The 26,259-nt window shown below is 43.8% G+C and overlaps 1 protein-coding gene across 3 annotated transcripts in view; it reads right to left on the reverse strand.

The window, feature by feature from the left end:
- LOC147111685 (protocadherin Fat 3-like) overlaps positions 1-26,259 on the reverse strand; it is a 1,117,094-nt gene that overhangs the window by 91,801 nt on the left and 999,034 nt on the right. For all 3 annotated transcript variants that reach the window (XM_085998792.1, XM_085998793.1, XM_085998790.1), the window contains 4 exons: positions 25,384-25,521; positions 20,406-20,549; positions 5,270-5,467; positions 2,109-2,907 (listed from right to left, as the gene is read on the reverse strand). In XM_085998792.1, the coding sequence (XP_085854918.1) occupies positions 2,109-2,907; positions 5,270-5,467; positions 20,406-20,549; positions 25,384-25,521 (1,279 nt within the window). The remainder of the gene's footprint in view (positions 1-2,108; positions 2,908-5,269; positions 5,468-20,405; positions 20,550-25,383; positions 25,522-26,259) is intronic.

Consider the following 26,259-nt stretch of genomic DNA (forward strand, 5'->3'; position numbering starts at 1 on the left):
GGTAGAGAGAGAAACGTAGAGTGACTGAGCTTTGAGTAGTGATTTCTACAGCTGGGAAATTATTCAATGCAGTGTTTTTTTTGCCATCCTGCCTAAACAGATCTGGGCTTGCTTCTCACTGCTTCTAGCAGGCTCAGACCACCAACAGATTTTTGATCCTCCCTCGCTTCCCCCTCCCATATCTTGCCCACAGTGAGGGCTTCTCAGGAGCAGGTATGGGAATTCCCTATGGGCATACCTCTGTATACTGTTATCAAAGCTTTTTACAAATCTCTACAGCCAAATCCCTTATTAGGGCTCTCATGGACTGCTTATACGGAGAGGTCTGCTGTATTGTGACTGAAATGATGTTACAGTGATGAGAAAAGTTTGATGCTAATTGCAATGCCATGTCAAAGATTCTCCTGTACAGAGGCTGAACCAACCAAGAACTTCCCCATTCCCTTCCCAAAAAATCTGGTTCCTTTTTTTAAAAAATCATTTAAGTTCAATGCAGCCTAGGTAAGTTACTAAATTCCTAAAGTGATAAGCCATGAACTTTATCTTCACACAAATTTCTTCCATCTTACAGATAGAAATTAGCACACTGCCAATATATAGCTTTAGAAATTAAATTGAACTCAACTGCTGTACCAGAGGGAGTGCACTCAATTGCTCAAATAGCTAAGTAGTATATAACTTTTGGGTCACCTGCCTTACCACCAGCCACAATCTTTATCTGGGACCTTACATGTGTGTAATGCACTAATTGTCTCTCAATCAGTGGTTCAATATCATTGATCCAGTTGTTTGTTTCAAATCTAATTTGTTCCAGTTGGGAACTAAACTGTCTGCTACAGTGTTTGTGCCAAATACTTCTGAACAGGTTAGAGTTTTCCTGATGTCTCAGAAGCAGAAATAGGGAGTTCCAAACACTTTGCACTTCACCTGTTGGCCACTAAAATGCCACACTTGTCAATAAACATATAGTGGCCTGCAGTTTCCACTTGACTGCATTTTTTTCAGCGCAATTTGGCCAAAATCGGTGTAGCCGCCGCAAAAAAATGCTGAATTTTAAGTGCAATTTGTGTTCAGCGCAACTCGAGTCTCCGCAATCTTTTGCGCTAGTTCTAAAAACATCGCGCTGGAAGCAGGGCCCGCCCACAAAACTGGCCACGCTCCCCGGAAAAATTAATCACCAATGGGAGTTTCCACTAATTGCACTCGTTTGCAGGCCTTCGAGGGAGGCTTTAAAAATGAAGCTGGTTCTTTTGAACGCAAGGACACTAAAAGGTATGTTATAAAGCTTTTAACGTGATTTTTGTTTTAATTTAATAAGAAACTGACTAATGTACCCCAATATAGCTAGAAAATAGTTTTCTATATTAAAAAAAAAGTACATTTCAGTAATTTAAAATCGGGTTACTCAGAGGTGGTAGATTGACACTAATTTAAAATGCTTATTTTTTGTGGTAAACCTATTTTCAGGCGTTTTAATCAAACGTCACCATGTTACCATTTTTAAATATATGAAGGAAAATTTTTAAGCAAATTTTTTTTTTTTAATTACGTTTTAAAACACTGCGGATTGTGCTGGTTCATGGCAGATTTTGTGGATCAGTGATATGCAAATGAGTTTGAGTGGAAACTCAGGGGAAAAACACTTTTCAAAACGGCCGCAATTTGCACCGGAATCACCGATTGTGCCCAAAGCGGAAATTCTATTTCTTTAAAATGAAGTGCAGAAAAACAGTAGCATTCATAAGTGCAAAAACTTGTTTTCCAATTTATGTATCTCCTTTTTTCCTCAACTTAGCTGGTTCACAAAATGGGCTCATCAAATGAGAAAGCATGGCTGTAATTATTTTAATGCATCTTCGATTAAACTATATTGTTCTATTAAGAAAATGTTGTATCTATATACTGTAAATGCTCTACTTATGAGACAAATGCCCATTTACAAATCTGAAACGGCACGCCATATCGATACTATCAGGTTTTATAACAAAAATAGAAATTACCACTTAAACTTACATATTTATCATCAGAGCTTGTTTTTAAAAAAATACTGATTGGACATTTTTTTAAATGCTGTCCGGGCAAATTTCCTGGCTTATGGTATTACTCACCATTACAAGTGCAGGTTGCACCCCTGTAATAACGGGGGGACACAAAGCTAATCCTTGCAGTGCTATAGGTCATCGTGGACTGTGTTTCTGCAACAATCATCTGCTCACACTGCTGTTCTTGGCATTTCTCACCAGAGCAACTCTTGTCCGTGATAGTGGAAACATGAAGGCCATTTTCTAGGTCCTTCTTTGCGTTGCTAAGTTTCTGAATCAAATAAGCAGATTTGTAGAACCCATTTCTATACATTTGCACTGCCAACAAAACTTCAAGTTGATGTGTGTCTGCGACGGGCTGGATACTAATGATATGAAGGGTGTCTTGCTTTTGGGCAACAATAATGTTCCGAAGGCTCCGCCTAAATCCATGGAGATGAAGTCCAATAAAATCTTCAGGAGAAATGTTTTCAAATTGAACAGTTATTGCATTGTTTAGCATAACCTGAGTCGCCTGCTCAACATGAACTACAACTTCAACAGGCACAGTGAAGCGCCCATCACTGACAGACACATTTAAAATATACTTGCCACTATCCAGTCCCCCAAGTGCAATAATCTTCCCATCTTGGCTATTTATAGTGAACAAACTTCTTTGATCTGACCTAAAACTGTAGGTAAGGATGTCATACATATCTTGATCGGTAGCATGAATCTTCCCAATTACACCTCCTGGGAACTCGTCCTCCATTGTGGAAATAAAAATCTCAAGTGGAATAGCAGTTGGTTTATGAATGCTTTCTTCAATCACACGAACAAGAATATAGGCGAAAGAAGTCAGCGGTGGCTTACCAGAGTCCTTAGCCTGTCATATTGTGAGCAAAAACAACAAACATATTTAACTGATTCATTTTTGGTCTGAAACAATGCTTCAACAATCAAAGAAAACACAAGATAGATATGTCATTTTCAAGAAGCAGCATTCTTTCCAAAAATCTTATTTAGTTTTAAAGTCATAGGCCGCGATTTTGTGATCAGTGTCAGGATGGCTGCGGGACAGCTGGTTTCCGGGTTCTGGTCCCGCCCCCCAGCTGCCTCCGCTCCACAGATGTGATTTTCCCTAGATTGACCTTGTTAAGCCCGCCCTGCAGGCTTACTGGCCAATTAACAGGAAGCGGGTCCGATGACGTCATTTGATGAGGCGTCACCTGCCAGTTTCCTTAAAGGGACCACGCACAATTTTAATTTGACAGTTGATTTCTCAGTGTTTGACAGCATTGAGGTGCTGAAAACACTGACAATCACCGCACAAAGGTGAACTCTTGAACTCAGGCTCTCCAAAGACTCCCTCCATATGCTGGAATAAATGGCAGCTGCAGGTGAGATGACAGAAGTGATCTGTCACTTGTGAGAGAGGTGCTCCCAATGAGGATTTTAAAACTTGTAAGCTAAAGGAATCTGTATATGTTTTAAAAATGCAGTAACCAACATTTTCTTTGCTCTGAAATTTACCATGTGCAACATGGCATCCTTGACACCGCTTCTGCAGCTGTCATCTTTTCACAAACATTACACCAGACTCACAGCACGGCACACTTACCTGGAGTGGTGTCTGGACGTCAGGAAACCCGGCCCAGAAGCGGGAAAATCCAAAAATAGGCGGAAAACTACTGACAAGTACCTGTTAATAGGCAGGTAATTGCCTTTAATCTGTTTTCGCCACTAGGTGTCGGGTCCATTCGCTAATCGGGGACCCGACACTTGGGAAAGCTGATTGGAGGTGGGTTGATGGTGGGTTCGGGACCTGCCGTCAATCAATAGCACTTTAACCTCTGACCCGCCTCTCTGAGCACCTGCAAAATTGTGGCCATAGTCTCCAGTTAAAATTTTTCTTTTCTTCCAATTATAGTTCACTCTCATCAGTCCAAAATAATCAGCCAATTATTACTGAATAGTTCAACTGAACTGGATGTAGGACCATTAGTAAACAGATTACAGTAACATTGGAACAGGAGTAGGCCATTCAGCCCCTTGAACCTGTTCTGCCATTCAATTAGATCGTGGCTGATCTGTATCCAAACTCGATCTACAGCAATGGTTAACTTTTATTTATACAAGTATGAACTTAATTTTGTTTTGCTGATTATTATTGAGCCTTAGGAATAGAAAATGAAATGTATACAACATGCCTATCAATATATACAATAACCTGTACTTATAAAGACACAAATTTGCTAAAATGTCACTGCCTTTTATTTAATACATTTTGGATAACTAGGTAGGTTAGTGGGTTTGTTGACCTGGTAACTACTGCTAGTAGAGATGAAGCCAGTCAGAAGGTGACCTTATCTCCATCAAAATTAAGTCTCTCTGGGCTGCAGAGCCAGTAAGTGAGCTTGGCGTACAGTCATCAGGCAGCCCAAGATAAAATAAATATCTCTCATGATGCTAACCATAACTCATTCTTGCTTCATAACTCAGGAATTATCCAGCCAGACTCAGTTCTGGAGTTAACATTTAATTCTCACTGCTGCCTATGAAATATCCTCTAACTGTCTGCTTACTATTAGAGATGACTTGTCAGAGAAACCTAAATGATTGCGTAGAAATATTGTTGGTTCCAAAAAGATTACTGGGTACCAGGGCTATCCTTTCTGCCTTTCAAGTTAAATTAGTTGGTTATCTTTGTTGACTGATGGAAATAAACCAGCAGAATAAAAAGAATTTGGAATTATAACAAGTTTGATTGTATCTGAGTAAAATTCACTATTATAAGTGGATGAATGCTATAATTTCAAAAGCAACATTTTCAAAAATATTTTCAATTGTAATCATAAACATACACCAGGTTAGCTATAATTACAGTGAAATGATAGGTTCTTTTGACATTAGGCTTGAGATAATAACATTACAAGGCGGATTGATTATCAGTCTCAGGACAGAAAAAGATATTGCAATTTGAATTGGTCTCCTCTAACAGGTAAGCCAATGGAGTTCCATTCAAAGGAATCAGGTGAGAATATGCTGTATGCTATGAAGCACAATCAGGGGCAAGCAGATGCCTATTCAAGGTGTTGTGTTTTGAGTTATGGAAATCAATACATTTCCAGCACAACTTCGCTCCCTGTACATCAAAGATACCAGGCATCCCTTTTCCCAAAATCAATCCCAGCAGTGGAATGGCCTTACTGCTGAAATAAAAACACAAGACTGACACAATCTCTTACCTGCACATGCAGAAGGTATTCTGTTGTATACTTCTGTTTAAACACAGTTGCAGACCTCAGAACTCCTTGTTGATCTAAAACAAACTCCTTCCCATCATTCCCAGCAAGAATAGTGAATGTGAATGGAGGCCCATTGTGGGAAGAGTCCTTGTCAGTTACTGAAAGTTGCAGGATACTGGTACCCACAGATTTATTTTCCTATAAACACATGAAAGGTGAGTACATTTCAAGCCAGTCATGATTACATCAGCATAGAATACACCTAGCCAGCTTTCATTTTACTGGCTTAAAATAGATCATGACACTGGAAAAGAAAAGAACCTCACACTAACTTAAACAAGTTGGATTTTTCTAAATTTTGAGGAGCAGGGGGAATGATATGTATATAGAGGTTAGAAAGTATTGATTCCAGTATTCTTTCAATTGTCCCATTCATCAGTCTAGAAAGGACAGTGACAGAGCTCTTGATAGTTCACACATTGTGAATCAGCAAAATGGTGAGGTGGAAACTTGGAATATAATTCTACATTTTAGGACTTGTGGGCCGTCAGTCTAATTTCAGGCTGACTGACAGGAAGACAGTATGATAAAATTGATTGATCTATGTGAAGGGGCAAAAGTGTGTTCTTTCACACAACTCCAACAGGTACTTTTTCAGATTTCTACAAATCTGATAACGAAGTAGTACTTACCTTAGTAAACAAAATATGTTTTACGTGACATCAGGTGCAAAACAATATCTGAAGATGACTCATGATCTAATGAATTTGTTTGTAACATACACCAAAATACCATAGATCAGATCATTGTTCAGAAACCAAGGGGCTGCATATATAGGTAATGAAAGAGGAACAATGGAACCTCAAAATAAAGTTTGGAATAGAAATGTAAATTTTATGAGGCACTAATCCTGGTCAAGTTTGTTTTTTTAAATCACCAGAAAATCAGAAGCGTTGCAAACTGTGCTCGCTTTGCCAATCTGTGAGCCCATTGGGCAAGACTCCATGCCAGTAGCCTTTCCTCTCAAAATTTACCATGTGGACAGCAATCAGGCTTTGTAAATAAAATCATAACAGATCCCAGTAGATAAATTTAAAGTAGACACATATACAAAATGTCCAATGGATGACTTTTAACCATTACAGCTGCAAGAGGCTCCAGACAGAGTGAGTTTTGCTGCAAAAAAGCAAGAAAGCAAGATTGGCCTAAACAGGAGCTGGTGGTGGTAGTTGTGTGCTGTGTAAAAGAAGGAAAGATTTACATAGCGCCTTTCACGACCACCAGATGTCTCAAAGTGCTTTACAGCCAATTAAGTACTTTTGGAGTATAGTCACCTTTGTAATGTGGGAAACACGGTTGCCAATTTGCGCACAGTAAGCTCCCACAAACAGCAATGTGATAATGACTAGATAAACTGTTTTTAATTATGTTGATTGAGGGATAAATATTGGCCAGGACACCAGGGGTAACTCCCCTACTCTTCTTCGAAATAGTGACATGGGATCTTTTACATCCACCTGAGAGAGCAGACGGAGTCTCGGTTTAACGTCTCATCCGAAAGACGTCATCTTCGACAGTGCAGCACTCTGCACTGGGGTGTCAGCCTAGATTTGTGTGCTCAAGTCCCTGGAGTGGGACTTGAACCCACAACCTTCTGATTCAGAGGCGAGTGTGCTACCCACTTTTTTTAAAATTATATTATACTTTATTGAACATTAAGAACAATTACAACATCGTGATCATTACATTGTATGATACAAATCAATTCCACCGCTCTGCACAGCCATTCCGCCACCCCATTTTAACATCAAAACCTGAAGTTTAATTTGTCACCTGTAACATATATTAATCGATTGTACTTTAAAAATTGGTTGTAAAATACTATCCTTAAATTCCTTTCTGTATAAAACATCCACAGAGCCTTATAATGATCTTTTAGCTTATATTTAAAATACTCTTTTAGATTGATTCTCCTCCCCTTAAAAAACAGTGCATTCCTTCTTTGCACAATCACGAATCTAGCCAAACTGAACATTAAATTAATTGCCGCTCCGCTAGACTCGGGCAGACTCTCCTGCAATCCCCATCTCAAAATTGAGTCCCACGGGAATCCCATTCTCACTCTTTGGTCCCCACCCAAAACTCCACACAACTGTCGAACACAGTACTTAAGATCATTTAACTGTGGGCATAACACCAGTAAATGGGACAGAGTCTCATCCCGTGTCCCACACACTGGGCAAGTTGCCGCCTCCACTCGTCCAATCTTGCACAAGACCATCATGGTAAAAATCCGATTATGAGCCAATTTGAAATCCAGTTCAATCCATTCAGGACATTTGAAACTCACCCACACGCCCTTCCAAATCCTGTTGAAGTCCAGCTGTGGGTATATACTCTGCCAAAACTCCTAACCAGCAGGTGTCTTGAATCTCCATTCTCTAAATACCTCATAGAAATCTCGGGTATTACAGTTGTCAAATTGGACCAACTCTCCCCCTTTCTCCAGTACAAAGCTTGGAAAAGCAGGACGCATTTTACTTCCTTTGGAGATTTCCGCATTTATTTCTCCCATCCAATCCTGTGGCATTGCCCTCACAATCTTCTCATACATGATACCTATTGCTTTGCCCTCTACCTCCTGATCCTCCTCCCACACCATGTCCCTCACTATCGCTTCCGGCAACCAACCTGGAATTACCTCGTATAATACATCTTTCACAGATATAATCCCAGCTTTTATAAAAGCTTGATTAAATAAAACCTCTCCTTCGATGTTGACCCACCTGTTCAAAAATAAGGGCTGTTCTAGAAATTCCTCAGCCCCCTTGGGCATAAACTGCACACTTTTAAAAAATTGGGCTCAAGTCTCTACAACCCCCTTATAAAACCTCGGGAGAAGTTTAATCGATTTCAAAAACATATTATTGTATTCCATATACAATATCCCCTGCCCTCCTATCCCACTTCATTTAAAAAAATGCTCAAAACAACTCTTCCAAAAACTTGTATTTGACTTCTGAAGAAATCTCTTCAGCCATTTGATTCTAAAGGATTTTTTCTTCAAATCAATATCTGGGAAATTGAGTCCTCCCTGATTTCTCCGTCCAATGATGGTATTGTAAGCCACCAAGGCTGGTTTCACTTCCCATAAAAACCTCACACAAGCCTCTTGAATGGACTTTTCCGCCCACTCGGGAATATCCTCCATCATCAATAAGTACCATAGTTTAGATAGCAGGAGAGCAGACACCACTGTCGCTCTTCCTTGCACTTTCAACCACCTTCTTTCCCATCTTCCCAAAATCTTTTTAATTTTCATAACCTTTGGTTCCCAATTTAATCGATCCACTTCATCCCTGTCTTTCCTGCACCCCCAGAACTTCCAAAACCTCCACCACCTTAAAGGGACATTCCCCCAACCCTTCCTCCCTACCCCCCCAGCAACCAGGCATTGGGACTTACTATAATTCACACTGGCTCCTGAAGCTCTACAATATTCCTCCACTACATCTATAGCTTTTCTCACTGACTCCCTATTTCTCAATGTTAAGGTTGTGTCATCTGCATATTGGTGTATCACCGACACCAGCCCAGAACTGGGGACCACAATCCCCACTACACCTTGTTTCTTTCGCATCATGTAACCTAATGGTTCTACAACCAATGTGTACAACAATGGAGACAGGGGACAACCCTGTCTCACTGATCTCTGTACCGGAAAATACTTGGATAAAAAACCATTACATTTAACACAGCTAAATATGTTTGAATAAAAAATCCTTATCCACTGAATGAAATTTTCCCTGAAACCAAATGCTTCCAAAATCTTCAATAAAAACTCATGAGAGACCCTTTCTCTTGATCTATCTTTAATAAGCCTCCCTCCCACTCTCTTCCATGAGCTCTATCGCATCTCAAATCGAGACCATGGACTCTGCGATGTCCCGGCCTATGACCCCATAGGACTGAGAAGGCAAAACTATCTGCGGAACACCTCCTTCAAACGATTTGCCATAACCCTCGCCAAGATCTTATAATCCACATTTAATAATGTGATAGGCCTCCAATTCTTCAGATCCCGTCTATCCCCTTTATTTTTATGTGCTAAGCTTATAATACCTCTCCTCATAGATGGGGCCAGGCTTCACTCAATTTTAATTTCCTTAAAAACACCTAATTTCCTTAAAATCTCAAAAAATTCTTTATAAAATTCTGCACTTAGTCCATCGGACCCTGGGCTTTCCCCACTTCATTCCACTTATTGCTACTTTTATTTCCGCTAATCCTACTTCTTTGTCATACATGCTTCTCTCATCCTCCTTTAAACCTTCTTCAATAAAAGCAGTAACCTTCTCCATCCCCAAATTGGAAATGTCTTCTTTTGTATATAACTCTTGATAAAAGCTGCTAGCCGCCTCTAAAATCTCCCCACTTTCATGAATAATCTTCTCCCCGACCTTCAACTTTTCAATTAATGATAATCTCTGTCGCAGCTTCTCTTGCTCTAGAAAATATCTAGTGCATCTTTCGCCCTCCAATGTATCTCTAGCCTTTGCACGGAGAATGGCCCCTTTGCATTTTTCAGCTTGCAATAATTCCCACTCTTCCTTTAGCACCCGGAACTTAGACTCCGCTCCCTTATCCCCTCCGTCAACTGCTTTACAGACATCCGTAAACCTTTTGTTTATATTCTCTTCTCGATGCCTGTTAGCTGCCGCCCTCTTTTTCCCATAACGTATCGAAAAAACTTTTACCTCATATTTGAAATTGTCCCACCAAACTCTTCTTTCTTTCAAGAACAAAGGTTCCTTCTGCGCAATTCTTTATTATATTTATAATCCCTTCTTTGTAAGCAATTTCTTTCAGGTAATGATCGTTTTAAATCCACACCCCTGAACCAATCTTAACTCTGCTGTTCCTAATTCTCAGAACCAAAGCCGAGTGATCACTAAAAAATACTTTTTTATAATAAATCTCTATCACCTCAGAACTTAACCCTTCCCGCATTAACACAAAATCTATTCGGCTCTGTTTTAAAACATCACCCACTGAACCTGATCTAGAGAACTCCCTTTTTATGGGGTTCCGGTCCCTCCATAAGTCTCTCAAATTTAAAGTTGCCATTATTTTTACAATCATTCCTCTGGAGTTATCATCCTTAAAGGTCATCTGGGCTGAAATATCCATCCGAGGTAAAAATACATTGAAATCCCCCACTATACAAAGGATTTTCCACCTCTGCCGCTTCAGTGAATAACCCCCGAAAAAACTCGCGACGCTTGCAATGGTCGTTCGGTGCATAGATATTAAAGAGATCGCAATTAAATCCCTCCATTTTTACCCTTAGCCGTAAAAATCTCCCCTCAGTGTCCTTGTCCACCAAGGCAATGTTCTCTTCTATGGACGGACTCACCAAAACAGCCGCCCCTCTACGGTTATTGTTTGCACAACTTGCAAACACCTCTCCCTTCCAAACCTTCTGAACTCTTTCTAGGATATCCTCATCCCAAAAGGTTTCTTGCAGACACAACAAGTCCGTAGCTTTAAAACCCTGCAACAACTGCTGCAATTTCCTCTCACCCCTCAGTCCGTTCACATTAATCGAGACCAATGTAATCATGGCTCCAAAGAAGGGAAGTATGCCTGATAATCTCCCCATCATTTAATCTCTGGCCCTTCCCTCCTCACATGCTCCTTCCCAACTTTTCGGGCAGCTGTTGCTTTTTCCTGCAGCCTCCGACTCTTTTTCACCTCCTGTTTAAACTTTCCCTGCTGTTTCATAGAAACATAGAAGATAGGAGAAGGAGTAGGCCATTCGGCCCCTCGAGCCTGCTCCGCCATTCAATGCGATCATGGCTGATCATCCAAATTCAGTACCCGGCCCCTGCTTTCTCCCCATACCCCTTGATCCCTTTAGCCTTGAGAAATATATCCAACTCCTTCTTGAATATATTTAATGAATTGGCCTCTACTGCCTTCTGTGGTAGAGAATTCCACAGGTTCACCACTCTCTGGGTGAAGAAATTCCTCCTCATTTCTGTCCTAAATGGCCTACCCCTTATCCTTAGACTGTGACCCCTGGTTCTGGACTCCCCGACCATCAGGAACATCCTTCCAGCATCTAGTCTGTCTAGTCCTGTTAGAATTTTACAAGTTTCGATGAGATCCCCTCTCATTCTTCTAAATTCCAGCGAGTACAAGCCCAATCGATCCAATCTCTCCTCATATGTCATTCCTGCCATCCCAGGTATCAGCCTGGTGAATCTTCGCTGAACTCCTTCCATGGCAAGAACATTAGCCTCTTCCTTGCATTAAGTTTGGGCCCAGGAGCTGCCCTTCCTCCCTCCTTCTGCCCCTCACTAAGCTTCCCCTTTCCACATGATGCCATCCCACCCCCGACTTCCATGTCTCTGTCCCCCTCTAATTCCTCACACTCAAGCTCTTCTGCAAACCCCTGTGCCTGCTCCCCGTCAGATACATAATCCTGCTCCTCGTCAGATACTTCATCTCCCATAGTGAGTCTTCCTGCTATCGCAGTTTCTCCCACTGTGCCGCTCCCTTCGACCACATCGCCACCTCTGACCCTTGTACCCTGTTCCCTCTCTCCATGGGACAATGGCGCACCTAAATTGTTCCCTTCTGACGTCTCTATCTTGCCGATCCCATCCTGCTGTCCCTTTAAGGCTCCTGCCTCTTGCACCCTCTCCCTGTCCTGCCCCTTCCCGCTCACCAAGATATCCGACTCCCCGCCTCTCCCCGGAGCACCCACATCCACCACACACCCCGCTCCCGCCTCCTCTCCCCCCGCAGACACCAGACTCCCCAGGGGGAGCCGAACCGCACAAAGGCTCGAGTCTGCACTCGATCCTCGCTGCCCGCTGCTGTCTTTGTTCCCCTCCACAGCACTCGGCGTGTTTTCCGCCATCTCCATCCCGTTCTCCGCTCCGCCATTCTCTGCCTCTTCCTGTGCTCCTTTCTCCTTCATTTTACCGGCTGTGTCCTCCGACTGCACCGCTCCTCCGGCCGTTCCACTCTCATCTCCTGCTCCTTCTCCCATCTCCTCATCACTCATATCGCTCCCTTCTGCCACACACTCACAGCGGGTGGGGCCTTTGTGACACACCCCACAGCTCTCCGCCTTGCAGCTCCGAGCGATGTGTCCCGACTCACCGCAATTGTAACAATACAGGTCTGGACAGTTTCTTACGAGATGGTCATGTCCAAGACAATAATAGCACACCTTTACTTGGTTATCATGCAGCATGCGAAAGTACTGCACTCCTTCCAGTGTCTTGAACTTCATACTGTACGGCAATGACCTCACCCCCTCTGGGAACCGCACCTTTACATACCGGGTTCCGTCTGCTACCCGTGTTCCCGGATAGTACCTCCTCTTTATAGCAGAACAGATTTTAATGTCCCACGACTCCAACTTTTTGCTTAGCACTTCGTCCTCAATGTAAACTGGCAAGTTTAAAAATGAAACCACCACCTCCTCTGAATATAGCAGAGTCACCTCCAAGAATTTCTCACCAACTTTCAGAATGAGTAACAGTCTTTCCACCTCCTCACGGCCACTGACCATCACCTCGAATCCCACATTCGGCTTTGGTTGGCAGGCAAAGCAGCTTCCCTCGCCACAGTCCTCATGAACCGCCTGGATAATATCCCAAGCTCGAATCTTCTTATCCTCACACTGCACCACCACCGTGTTTTCTTTACCAAACCTCCTGGGGTCCCGGCCCAAATCTTTGGGCCTTTTTTTTCCCTTTCCCACCACAGTTTCTTCCCTAATTAAATTCCTCTCGGGAACACTGTCCCCTGAGGGGCCCGGCACTGCGGACCCCTCAGCAGCCATCTGGCTGTTTTTGTGGGCCAAAAAGGCCCTAAAGCCTGAAAACAAAACCCCAAAACCCACCACCAACTTTTTACAAAACTCCCTCCAACTCCCAGCTGCAATCAGGCAACCAGTGACACCTGGCTCACTCCTAGCCCCTCCCACCTAGAGAGTGCTACCCACTGAGCCACAGCTGACACTGAAGCTATGTGAGGATTGTACTGTTTGGGATGCAAATGCAGGGGATGCAGCAACTGCCCTTTTACCACCTCTCTTCCCACCATCCAGGGCCCCAAACACTCCTTCCAGGTGAAACAGTGATTTACTTGCACTTTTTGCAATTTAGTACACTGTATTCGCTGCTCACGATGCGGTCTCCTCTACATTGGGGAGCTCAAACGCAGATTGAGTGACTGCTTTGCAGAACACCTCCATTCAGTCCACAAGCATGACCCCGAGCTTCTGGTTGCCTGTCTTTTTAATTCTCCGCTCCACTCTGTTAAGACTGTGTGTTATAATGAGAATTACTACACAGACCACAAGAGTAAATTTTAACAGGTCTTTACTAGTCGAAGATCAGGGCTGAACTGCCCAATAAATCATTACACAGCACTTATATACCGGTGTGGTCACCACCGGTATTACAGTATACAGCAGCCAAGATAAAGTAGTGCAACTCTTAAAATAGTTCTCTTAAAGGTGGAACGGTTACATACACCACAATCCTCCCTTTTTAGCTTAACAGTATATATTCCCCATTAAACATAACATAACAACATATATACACAACTTCATGTAAAAACAGTTCACAGATTCAGTCTCTGAGGAGGCCTCCTGACTCGGTCTGGATAACGCCTCGGTGGTGTAGTAGTTTTCGGTGGTGTAGTAGGTTCTTTTGGCAAGGTCGATTCGGCTTGAATGCCAGTGTCGGGTTCATCTGGTTCCAGTATCACCGGATCGGAGGTAGATACTATGGGTATCTCTGCTTCATCATTAGACGTATAGAGTTGTGGTGCAGGTTGTCCCTTTTCGGATGACTCTATGATCTGGTCAGCATGGCGCCTTATTATGCTTTCATCAATGTCCATGGTATACATCAGCGGTCCTAGTCGTGTGCAAATAGTTCCAGGCTGCCATTTCTCGGTACGGTAGTCTCGGGCCAAAACTTGTTGACCTATCTGGAAGGTTCTAGTTGGCCTTTCATTCATGCCTTGAAATTGCCGGTTCTCTACGTCCCTTCTGATGTTTGGCTTGATCAAATCCAGCCGGCATCTTAGTCTTCTTTTGAAAAACATCATGGTGGGAGTTTGGTTTGTAACCACATGTGTTGCATTCCTGTACGCAAACAAGAAGTTATCTACCTTATGTTGTAGATTTATGTCTTCATTACCCATGGCCTTTATGGCCTTCTTGAAGGTCTGGACAAACCTTTCAGCTAATCCATTGGTGGCGGGATGGTATGGGGCGGACGTGTAGTGCTTAACCCCATTGTTTTTTAAGAACTTCCTGAATTCTTCGGACACAAATTGCGGTCCATTATCAGAACAGATCTGTTCCGGCAGCCCATTCCTGGCAAATATGGTCCTTAATACTGTGATGGTTTTTTCCGTGGTGGTGGAGGACATCTTTATTACCTCCGGCCAATTGGAGTGTGCATCCACCGCGATTAAGAACATTGAGTCCATAAATGGACCAGCAAAGTCGATATGTACCCTTTGCCATGGAGATGAGGGCCACTCCCATGGATGTAGAGGGGCTTGTGGTGGGGCGTTTTGGACCTTCTGGCATCCTAGACAGCTCTTGGTCATTTCTTCGATGTCTCCATCGATACCTGGCCACCACACAAACGCTCTGGCTAGGTTCTTCATTTTCACTCCACCCAGATGCCCCTCGTGAAGCTCCTTTAGCACTTTATACTGGAGTTTGGGTGGAATCACCACTCTGGATCCACACATCAAGGTTCCTCGGCACACTGACAGCTGTTCTCTTCTTTGCGAGAATGCTGGCAACAGTGGTTCGCCATGTGCTGGCCATCCCTTCACCGTTAAATCGTAGACTCGTGAGAGAGTCGGGTCATTTCTCGTTTCCTTTTCAATGGTAGAATTTGTTACTGGTAGATATTCCACTATGGTTGAGTGGAACATCTCCACTGGGTCCACTGTAGGCGCCTCTTCTACCGTTGGCAACGGTAGGCGCGATAAACCGTCAGCATTCCCATGCTGTTTTGATCCTTTGTATTCTATGTCATATTGGTGTGCCCCTAGGAAAAGGGACCACCTCTGTAGCCTTTGCGCTGTCATAATGGGAACGCCCTTTTTAGGATTGAATATGGATACCAACGGCTGGTGGTCTGTCAGCAGTGTAAACTTCTGGCCCTGCAGGTAATGATTAAACTTCTTTACTCCCCACACCAGGCTGAGAGCGTCCCTATCTATCTGAGCATAGTTGCGCTCAGCGGAGGTCAATGATCTGGATGCAAATGCGACTGGCCTTTCCAAGTCATTTGGCAACTTGTGTGAGAGTACTGCTCCAATACCATAAGGAGAAGCATCACAAGCTAAACGAATAGGTAGCGTTGGGTTGAAATGAGCCAACACTTCCTCTGAGGTGATCAATGCCTTGCTTTTGCGAAAGGCCTTCTTACAGTCCTCGCTCCACTTCCATGGTACTTCTTTCTGCAAAAGAGCATTCAGCAGGTGCAGCACCATGGATAGATTTGGCAGAAACTTATGGTAATAGTTAATCAACCCTAGGAACGACCTCAACTGGGATACATTTTCCGGAGCGGGAGCCTTCACAACAGCTTCGATCTTGTCAGTTGACTTGTACAGCCCCTCCTGGTCAATGACATGACCACAGTACGAGATCCGTTTCTGAAAGAACTCACATTTCTGGCGATTAACTAGAAGTCCATATTCCTTCAATCTGGTGAGCACCAATTTCAAATTTGCAAGGTGATCCTCATCATCATCTCCTGTAATCAGGATATTGTCCAAGTAACATTGAGTGTTTGGAATTCCCTGTAATACCTGCTCCATGGCCCTCTGCCAAATTGCTGGAGCCGAAGCCACTCCAAAAACCAGTCTATTATATCGATACAAGCCTCTGTGCGTGTTGATTGTGAGATACTGGTGCGACTCTTCCTCAACTTCCATCTGTAAGTACGCTTGCGCCAGGTCTATCTTGGTGAAGTGTTTCCCGCCAGACAATGAAGCAAAGATATCCTCAATCCGCGGAAGCGGATATTGTACCGTGTGAAGCACCGGATTAACTGTGATCTTGAAGTCTCCACAGATGCGGACCTTCCCCGGTTCCCCTGGCTTGTTACTCGATGAACGCTTCATGACGGGAACAATGGGCGTGGCCCACTCACTCCAGTCCACCTTAGACAGTACTCCTGAACGTTCTAGCCCTTCCAGCTCAGCTTCCACAGCAGGTCGTATCGCATAAGGTCTGGCTTTGAAAAATTTTGGGTTTGCATGTTCTGCAATCTTGATTTTTGCCTTAATTCCTCTTAGTGTTCCCAGTCCCTATTGGAACACCTCTTTAGCCTCATCCAATATTCTGGACAATCGTTCAGGTTTGACATTTTTTTTTCCGGAATCTACCGTCATTGCTTTTAGGGAGTGCCAGTCCATATTTATTTTCCTGATCCACTCCCGTCCCAGAAGTGGTGGACCTCCCTCAGGTAGTACATATAAGTCCATTCCTTGGTGTTCTTTGCCCTTGTGTATCACCTTGACTTTTATCTTTCCGATGGGGTATACTCTTTGCCCTGTGTATGTCTGCAATACTATCTCCGTATCCCGTAGGGGAATATGTGTGAATAACCTTTTGTAATCTTGCTTATTCATGACCGTCAACGCCGATCCGGTGTCCAATTCCATCTTCACTTGGACTCCTGCTATCTGCAGTGTGACCCAGATAGTTTGTAGGTCAGCTTCCTTACTCACATTGTGAATTCTCAGACTACCCAGTTCCTTGCTGTTGGAGTCTGAATCCGAATTCTGTTCATCCGAACTCTTCTCAGCCACCTTATGTACCTTTCTGCACTTTTCCTGCGGTGACTTTTTGTTGCTGGTCTTCTTTCCTGACCGGCATACTTTAGCTATGTGACCAAGCTTGCCACATTTTCTACATTCCTGGTTTTTAAACCAGCATTGGTTCTGATCGTGTGTTGTCTTTCCACAACGATAACATTTCGTTGTACCCAAAGCCATTTGATCTACGCTGGGTACCGCTGCCTTCAGCTGCATTTCCGCAGTGCCTCTCGCTGCGGCTTCGTGCGATGCTGCAATAGTGACAGCCTTATCAAGTGTAAGATCATTCTCTTCAAGCAACCGCTTTTGTGTTCCTTCTTTCGACAATCCACACACGAATTTGTCTCTCAGTGCCTCTGTCAGTCCTTCCCCAAACTGACAGTATTTCGCTAGCTTACGCAGTTCAATTAAATACTCCGCGTTGCTTTCCTCTTTCAGTTGCGTTCTCGCATAAAATTTAAATCGTTCCGCTAACATCAGCAGTGTGGGGTTCAAATGATTTCTCAGGACAGCAACAATCTTAGTGAAAGCCTGATCCGCCGGTTTAGCTGGTGATAGAAGATGCTTCAATAGCCCGTATGTCTTCGCACCCATTGAGTTTAGTAAGGTTAGTGCTTTATCTTCGTCGGATATTTTATTTGCCTTACAATAAATCTCTATGCGTTCTACATACGTGGCCCAATCTTCAACATCGGGATCGAATTCGTTGATGTTACCACGCTTAGGCATCCTCGCAATCTTCTTGAGAAACAAAAAGAAATTTTTCTTTTATTATTTTTTTTTTTTTAAATGGCGGTTTCCCGCGCTTGTCTTCTTCCCCCGCCTACGAAAATGGCGGCTTCCCGCGTTTGCCTTTCTCCCCCGCTGGCTGTAATGGCGATTGCCGTATTGCTGCGTTCGCCCTCCCCAGCGGTTTTCAAATCGTGCCTCCCAGCCCCTTTTGCAGTCCGGTCCTTTCCCCCGGCTGCGGCTGAGTTCTCCGCGTTTTTAAAAAAAAATTTCTCCCGCGCCTTACGCTGTCCCGGTCGCTGCGCCTCGCGGCCTTGGTAGCTGCCCGGCCTTTTTCACCGGTCACGGTCGAGCTCTCTCTCGACGCTGTTGCGTCTCCCAGCCCGCTTGCAGCCCGGTCTTTTACACCGGCTGCGTTTGCATTCACCGCGGCTCCCGTGCCTTACGCTGCCCCAGTCTCAGCGCCTCTGGCCCCGACTTCTGTCCGGCTCTTTTCCCCGGCCGTGGTCGAGTTCTCCGCCCTTATATCCTCCGTTTTTCCCTCCCCTACTTCACAGCCAACGTGGCCGACTTGCTGCTCGTCGCTGATCGGCTTACCCACCACCGTGATAGAAGGGATGATCACTGCCTGTTGCTGATGGAAGACTTCGTGTCAGGATTCTTCCTTTGCTCTTCAGACCTGCGTCTTTTCTCAGCAGGATGATGAGGGCGGATGCCTCCTCTCAACGCCCGTCAAACTGCCTTGGATGTATCACTGCCGCAGGGTAAGATCGTACTCGTCGCCACTGTTAAGTCTGTGTGTTATAATGAGAATTACTACACAGACCACAAGAGTAAATTTTAACAGGTCTTTACTAGTCGAAGGTCAGGGCTGAACTGCCCAATAAATCATTACACAGCACTTATATACCGGTGTGGTCACCACCGGTATTACAGTATACAGCAGCCAAGATAAAGTAGTGCAACTCTTAAAATAGTTCTCTTAAAGGTGGAACGGTTACATACACCACACACTCCGACCTCTTTGTCCCCGGTCTCTTACACTGTTCCAATGAAGCTCAATGTAAGCTTGAGGAACAGCACCTCATCTTTCTATTAGGCACTTTACAGCCTTCTGGACTCAACATCGAGTTCAACAAAATCAGACCATAACCTCTGTCCCCATTTTTCCCCAGACAGCAGCTGTTGATAATTCTGATGTACCCATTTAAACCTCTTCTAGATCCATCTTTTGTTTCTTCTCTTGTCCCATTACGATCTCCTTTTGCTTTGTACAATCATACCTTTTGTCATTTAATCTCTCCTGCCTTCCACCCTATCACAGACCTTCCCTGTTGTTCTTCCCTCCCCTGCCCCCTTTCCCTGCTCCTGCACTTGCTTAAAATCTGTTACATCTCTAACTTTTTCCAGTTCTGTCGAAAGGTCATCGACCTGAAATGTTAACTCTGTTTCGCTCTCCACAGATGCTGCCTGACCTGATGAGTATTCCCAGCATTTTCGGTTTTTATTTCAGATTTCCAGCATTCACAGTATTTTGCTTTTGTAAGAATCTAAACTAAATTGTTGTACACTACTCTACAGGACATAACACAATACAGAAAAAGGATCTGGATGGATTGGTTGATAGATCCATAAAATTAACGCTGCCGTGTACAGCAATCGTAAGGAAAGCTAACCGGATCTTGGTATGTATACCCAGAGGGTGAGTCTGTACAAGGCATACTTGGAGTACTATATACATTTCTGGTTGCTGTACTGCAACAAAGATTATCCATGCATTGGGGGCAATGCAAAAAAGGGTAAACAAATTGGTACCTAGCTCAAGACAGCTGAGCTATGAGGAAAGATTGAAGAGTCTGGGATTTTATTCCAGAGGGTAGAAGGTCTCACAGGCAATATTATTCAAGATCCTTAAGGGAATACAAAAATTGAACCCCAATAATATGTTTGATATTGCCACAAGATCCATGAGAGAGAAAGTCTGCAGACAGTTCAGGTTTAACTATTTTATACAGGATGTGGTGAACATGTGGAACACACTGTCCAGGGAAGCAGAAACTGAACAATTTAAGGGAGTGCTAGATGGATATTTGAGGGAGTGGGCAATTGAAAGGTATTAGCTTTTGCGACCAGCCAGATGAACGGAAAAGTATTTTCTGGTCCTGTACTTTCTCATTTCCTATGTAAGTTTTCAGTAGTAAGAACATCAGTAGGTAAGCCTGCCAGAGAATAGGACTCCTCAAAAACATGCTTTGGAATCCACAGAAATTTAACAAAATGTATCAAGCCATGGAACATTTCCTAACTCAGAATATTTCCGAATAAATTCTTGTAACATTTCATTTTGAAGCAGTAATAATATAGGCAGCTCTCAAATCATTGGTCTGATTCAGCAAATCTAAAGAGAGGTGAAAATATAGAAGAATGACACAAGCATAATACACAGTATAACCTGAACATTATATCAATTTATTAATGGGAAGAAGATATGAAAGAAACTCAAATTGGAGCCATCTTGGAGATTTACCTGAATCACAGTTGAATAATTTGCTGGGATGAAATCAGGGGGATTATCATTAATATCTGAAACGTCGATGTTCACAGTAACTGTAGATGACATGGAAGGTGTTCCACTGTCTTTGGCTTGCAAAGTTAATGAATACCCAGACACCTGTTGGAATAATTAAATAAGCATTACAGGATCATTCATAAAGCCTATTCAAAGCATTCAAGGATATTCTACAGAAAGAGGTTACCGTGTAATACTTCATGTGACATTCTCATGAGTGCCGAGTTCAACTTAAACACAATCCCACAAACCCTTGTACTAGGCATAAACTTTTGTATTAAATTATTTGATTAACATAGCTGATCACTGAATCTTCGTGACAAATTCCATAGTTTCATCATCTGAGCACAAAGGCATAATAGGAAGGCATGATATAAAAACATTGGGGGAGAAATTCGGTTGGTTAGGGCCTCCTGTTAGCGCTCCCAGGGGCGATAATGGGGCGATAACGACTTACCGCCCGGGTGCGGCGAAAGAAACTACTCCCACTAAATTCACCTGGAGGTTTGCAGCGGCGGTCACCCCTAGCGCCACGATCTCCTGCGCCCGGAGATTGTGACATCATCATCCTGTGCATCACCCCGGTAACGCCCCGACCCGAAATTTGGTTCCGCCCCCAGCAGCATCGGCAGGCGACAACACCAACAGCTGCAGGAGGCGTTGTTTGGGAGGCCGGCACTTCAGGAGCGCTGCTTAAAGGGGATGATGCGGGGGGGAAACATTTTTTCATGAAGCCTAACATTAATTTTTCATTATTTTCTTGGGCCGCAATCGATCAGCCCTGCACTCTGTTAGAGTGCTTGGGGCTGATTGTGGCAGTTCGTGGAAGCTGTTGGCAACGAGGTATTTTTTTCATTGCAGAGCCTGCAGCGATGGCTTTTCCCTTTAAGGGAGGGAAGGAGCCTCCGTTTCCGGCAGCGCTGCCCTCCTGCCGGTTTTAGCGCTCCAAGGGAAGTGGTAGCACTTGATTTAGCACTCCACTTTCTTCCTGGAGCGCTAACAGCCAATTTTGTGGAAGCTGAGAATCATTAGCGCCTGGCGCTAATTTTTCAGGATTTCAAAATTTACCGCTCCAAACGGGGCGACAACGAATTTCTCCCCCATTTAATTTAATTTTAACAGAGGCATTAACCCAATTATTTTAAATGGATTAGCACTTCCATTAAATACTGAGGAAAGGAATTTGATACAAGCATGTTAATGGTTTGCACAATTCAATCAGAAACAGTAGGTTCTAGTCTCTATTGCCTTATCACACCAAAACTTCTTTAAACATTTCACACAATAAGTCACCATCGTTATTTAGGCAAAGGCAGTAGGTATTCTGCACCAACAGTTCATAAACAACAATGATACGAATGGGATCATTAACATCCATTGAAATAGGCAAACAGGATCTCAGTTCAACATTTCACCAGAATGATGCACCGCTGATAATGCAGTATTCCCAGATACTGTATTGGGGAGCGTCAACCTTAATCATACAGCCAAGTCCTGGCATAGGACCACAACCTAAATCATACAGCCAAGTCCTGGCATAGGACTTCAAGCTAAATCATACAGGCACGTCCTGGTATAGGACTTCAACCTAAATCATACAGCCAAATCCTTGCATAGGACTTCAACCTAAATCATACAGCCAAGTCCTGGTATAGGACTTCAACCTAAATCATACAGGCACGTCCTGGTATAGGACTTCAACCAAAATCATACAGCCAAGGCCTGGCATAGGACTTCAACCTAAATCATACAGCCAAGTCCTGGCATAGGACTTCAGCCTAAATCATACAGGCACGTCCCGGTATAGGACTTCAACCTAAATCATACAGCCAAATCCTTGCATAGGACTTCAACCTAAATCATACAGCCAAGTCCTGGTATAGGACTTCAACCTAAATCATACAGGCACGTCCTGGTATAGGACTTCAACCAAAATCATACAGCCAAGGCCTGGCATAGGACTTCAACCTAAATCATACAGGCACGTCCTGGTATAGGACTTCAACCAAAATCATACAGCCAAGGCCTGGCATAGGACTTCAACCTAAACCATACAGCCAAGTCCTGGTACAGGACTTCAGCCCCAATATTTTTTGACCTGGAGACAGGAGTGCAGCCAACTGTCCTTTAGGTGGCACTTATCCTCTGCTATCAGATCGTGGCAGAAACCGACCGGTGAACCCTACCACCATTTCAGTGCCCTGACTTCCTTCCCCCCTCACTTTTAGGGAACACAACGGTTTGCTCCATTCAGATCTGCGACATACAAATGGCGGTGAGGGAAGGAGAGTCCAAGGCCTGGTGGAATTTCCGCTTTCCTGCCTGCATCACTGTCACTTCCTGTGGTTGCCATGGAGAAGACAGCAGTGAATCCCAGGAAGCAGTGGTAATGGCCCTAAAGCGACGCATCGGAGGGAGAGGGCCTTGTAGCGGTCTTGTCTCCCTCCATTTTGTCGCCAGTGACATATGTATCGAAGGCCTCGGTCTCTGCTTCAAAGGTTTAGGGCACGTCTGCGGTTCAAAGCACTTTGTTGGATCTTCTGCTGCTGCAGTGGTGTGCCCACTGCAGGACCACCAGAGTTTCCTCCTTTGCACTAGGAGGGGAGGGCTCCTTCTTGATGTCAGGAATCCTGCTGGGAGCCTGCTGTGCATACTTAATAAGCCCCGAACCAGGAAAATGAGTTGGGGCTGAGTTGGATATGGAACGATGACCAGAAGTGCCACCTTGCTGCCCCCCACCCCCATATCTATTTATATAAATTCATGGTTTCTGACATCAAATCATAGAATAATTAAAACCAGACCTATATTCATCTCTTGCCCTACTAATACTGATAGTCTCAGCAGCAATAGAAACTCACTTCCTGTTAGAATTGTCATTTAGTCAGTTGGCATGGCACAGATATGCTCCTCCAGCTCAACATTAAAACCGCGGGCTGCTGCTGGCCACAGATCCTTAGCAGCACCCACACGCCTGCCCAACCCCCAACCCCCCCCCACCCCCAAACAACCACTGTGACTGACGAGCTACCTCACGAGTGTCGCGCGCAACTTGTGGTACTCTCCTAATGAAGCCAGCGGATCAACTTACCGTGGTCCTGCCGCTGGCCTCATTAGGTGCTGCACCAATTTCTAGGCAAAAGTGCCTTGAAAATTAGTTTGTGTAGGAAGAAAATAAACTCTTCAAGTTTGAGTTTTATTCAGATTTTAAAATAATACTCTAACTAAAGTTTTTCAGTTGCAGTTATATAATAAAATTACCTACATAAATCAAAATTAAAGAAACAGAACTAGCATTGATTCAACATTTAGCTTCATGTAATTGCAATTGGTAATGCTATATCACATTCCCCTACAAATTGAGTAAACCCCATTCACTATCTTTATGCTATATTGTTTTGAAATATATACTTGATGTATTTTTGTACACTTCAATTTCAGCACAAAGGGAAATGGTTGTGGTGGTTGGAGGTCAATCATCTCAGCCCCGGGACATCGCTGCAGGAGTTCCTCAGGGCAGTGTCCTAGGCCCAACAATCTTCAGCTGCTTCATCAATGACTCCTTCATCATAAGGTCAGAAGTGGGAATGTTCGCTGATGATTGCACAGTGTTCAGTACCATTCACAACTCCTCAGATAATGAAGCAGTCCATGCCCGCATGCAGCAAGACTTGGACAATATTCAGGCTTGGGCTGAAAAGTGGCAAGTAACATTCGCGCCACACAAGTGCCAGGCAATGGCTATCTCCAACAAGAGAGAGACTAACCACCGCCCCTTGACATTCAACAGCATTACCATCGAGAATTCCCCCACCATCAACCTCCTGGGGGTCACCATTGACCAGAAACTAAACTGGACCAGCCGCATAAATACTGTGGCCACAAGAGCAGGCCACATGAGTGTCTCACCTCCAGAATCCCAAAGCCTTTCCACCATCTCTCCAGACTCCCCAAAGCCTTTCCACCATCTACAAGGCACAAGTAAGGAGTGTGATGGAACACTCGCCACTTGCCTGGATGAGTGCAGCTCCAACTACACTCAAGAAGCTCGACACCATCCAGGACAAAGCAGCCCGCTTGATCGGCACCCCATCCACCACCTTAAACATTCACTCCCTTCACCACCAGTGCACCATGGCTGCAGTGTGTACCATCTACAAGATGCACTGCAGCAACTCGCCAAGGCTCCTTCGACACCACCTCCCAAACCCGCACCTTCTACCACCTAGAAAGACAAGGGCAGCAGGCGCATGGGAACACCATCACCTTCAAGTTTCCCGCCAAGTTACAAACCATCCTGACTAGGAAATATATCGCCGATCCTTCATCGTCGCTGGGTCAAAATCCTGGAACTCCCTCCCTAACAGCACTGTGGGAGTACCTTCACCACATGGACTGCAGCGGTTCAAGAAGGCGGCTCACCACCACCACCTTTTCAAGGGCAATTAGGGATGGGCAATAAATGCTGGCCTTGCTAGCGATGCCCATATCCCAAGAATGAATAATGAAAAAAAATTCTCCATTAGTCAAATTCACCTAAATTATTTACAGTAGTATATTTCTGCAGGGGACCTCAGCATGCTCAGTGGTTTGTTTATGTTTCTCCCATCAGGAAAGTCACACAAATTTACAAGTTAAATACATATAGGCATCAATGGAATAGCACTTTGCAGCAATCAGGAACATGAACTCTGTTTGTAGTTTCCCTCTAGGTAGCATAGGGATGCAGTGGCCAATTGCAGAATGTCCATTTTCACCACAGCTAAGATTAGAAAACGGAGCACAAACTAGGGGTTGAACCTGAAATCGCCATTGATGTATAAGGCTCAAAAACACACCACATAATACGTTTACATGGTAAGACATCAGAGGAGTTCAATTCGGAAATATTTTAATAGAAGGTTCAAAAAAAGTCCTTTGATCAATTTTTTCTTACTTTTTCTCTATCAAGTCGTTCCTTGACCTTGATTAAGCCTGTGACTGGATTGATATTGAAGTAGTTGTCTGGGTCTCCATTCACAATGGAGAACTGAATCTGTGCATTGGTTTGACTGTCCCAATCTTCTGCCAGTACCTGTGCAACCAAATTCTCAGTTAATATTGAGCAATGTAATTAAAAAATTGCACTTTTATCGTGGTCAAACTTCCATCAGAAATGATACAAAAATAAACTTTATACTCAAGACAAGCAATCAAACCAACAGTCCATTATGGACGGAAGTATTTCCTGCCAATATACTTATACATGGATATATTAACAGTAACAACTTCCACTTATATAGTGTCTCTAACTTAGTAAAATATCTCAAGGGGTAAAAACATGGCTGAGGGAGAGGGTGAAACAAACGCCAAGCATAAGTTTGGCGAGGTGACCAAAGGCATGTTTTAAAAGTTATGTATTGAGGAAGGTGTTGAAGGTGGGGAAAAATCTAGTCATTATAGCTTATGCTGTTTCCAAATGATAGAAGGGACAAGACTTATGGGGTACCATTAAGGTTACACAGCTAGAGAAGGGACTCAAAGTGATGCAATCACAGAGTGGACGATTGATTTGAAGTATACAGTGTGGTGATTTGGAAGGGATGTGTGAACTGTAAGCATATTTTGCACTTTGCCCCTGGTTCCAAGTGTTCTTTCCATTGATTTGCTGCACTGACCCGATTGGGCATATAGAAGGCTTTATGTCTGATAATACAGCGAGCACCTGCTATCACATTATTTGTCCTTCATGTTTGAGGTACCTGTGAAGGGTATCTTAGACATTATATATAAGCCTAGAAATTCCAGTGGCGCCATTGCATTGCTGAAAGTA

The sequence above is a fragment of the Somniosus microcephalus genome, chromosome 10, assembly GCF_052327205.1.
Source record: "Somniosus microcephalus isolate GS21.2 chromosome 10, FLI_Smic_1.0, whole genome shotgun sequence".
NCBI lineage: Eukaryota > Metazoa > Chordata > Chondrichthyes > Squaliformes > Somniosidae > Somniosus > Somniosus microcephalus.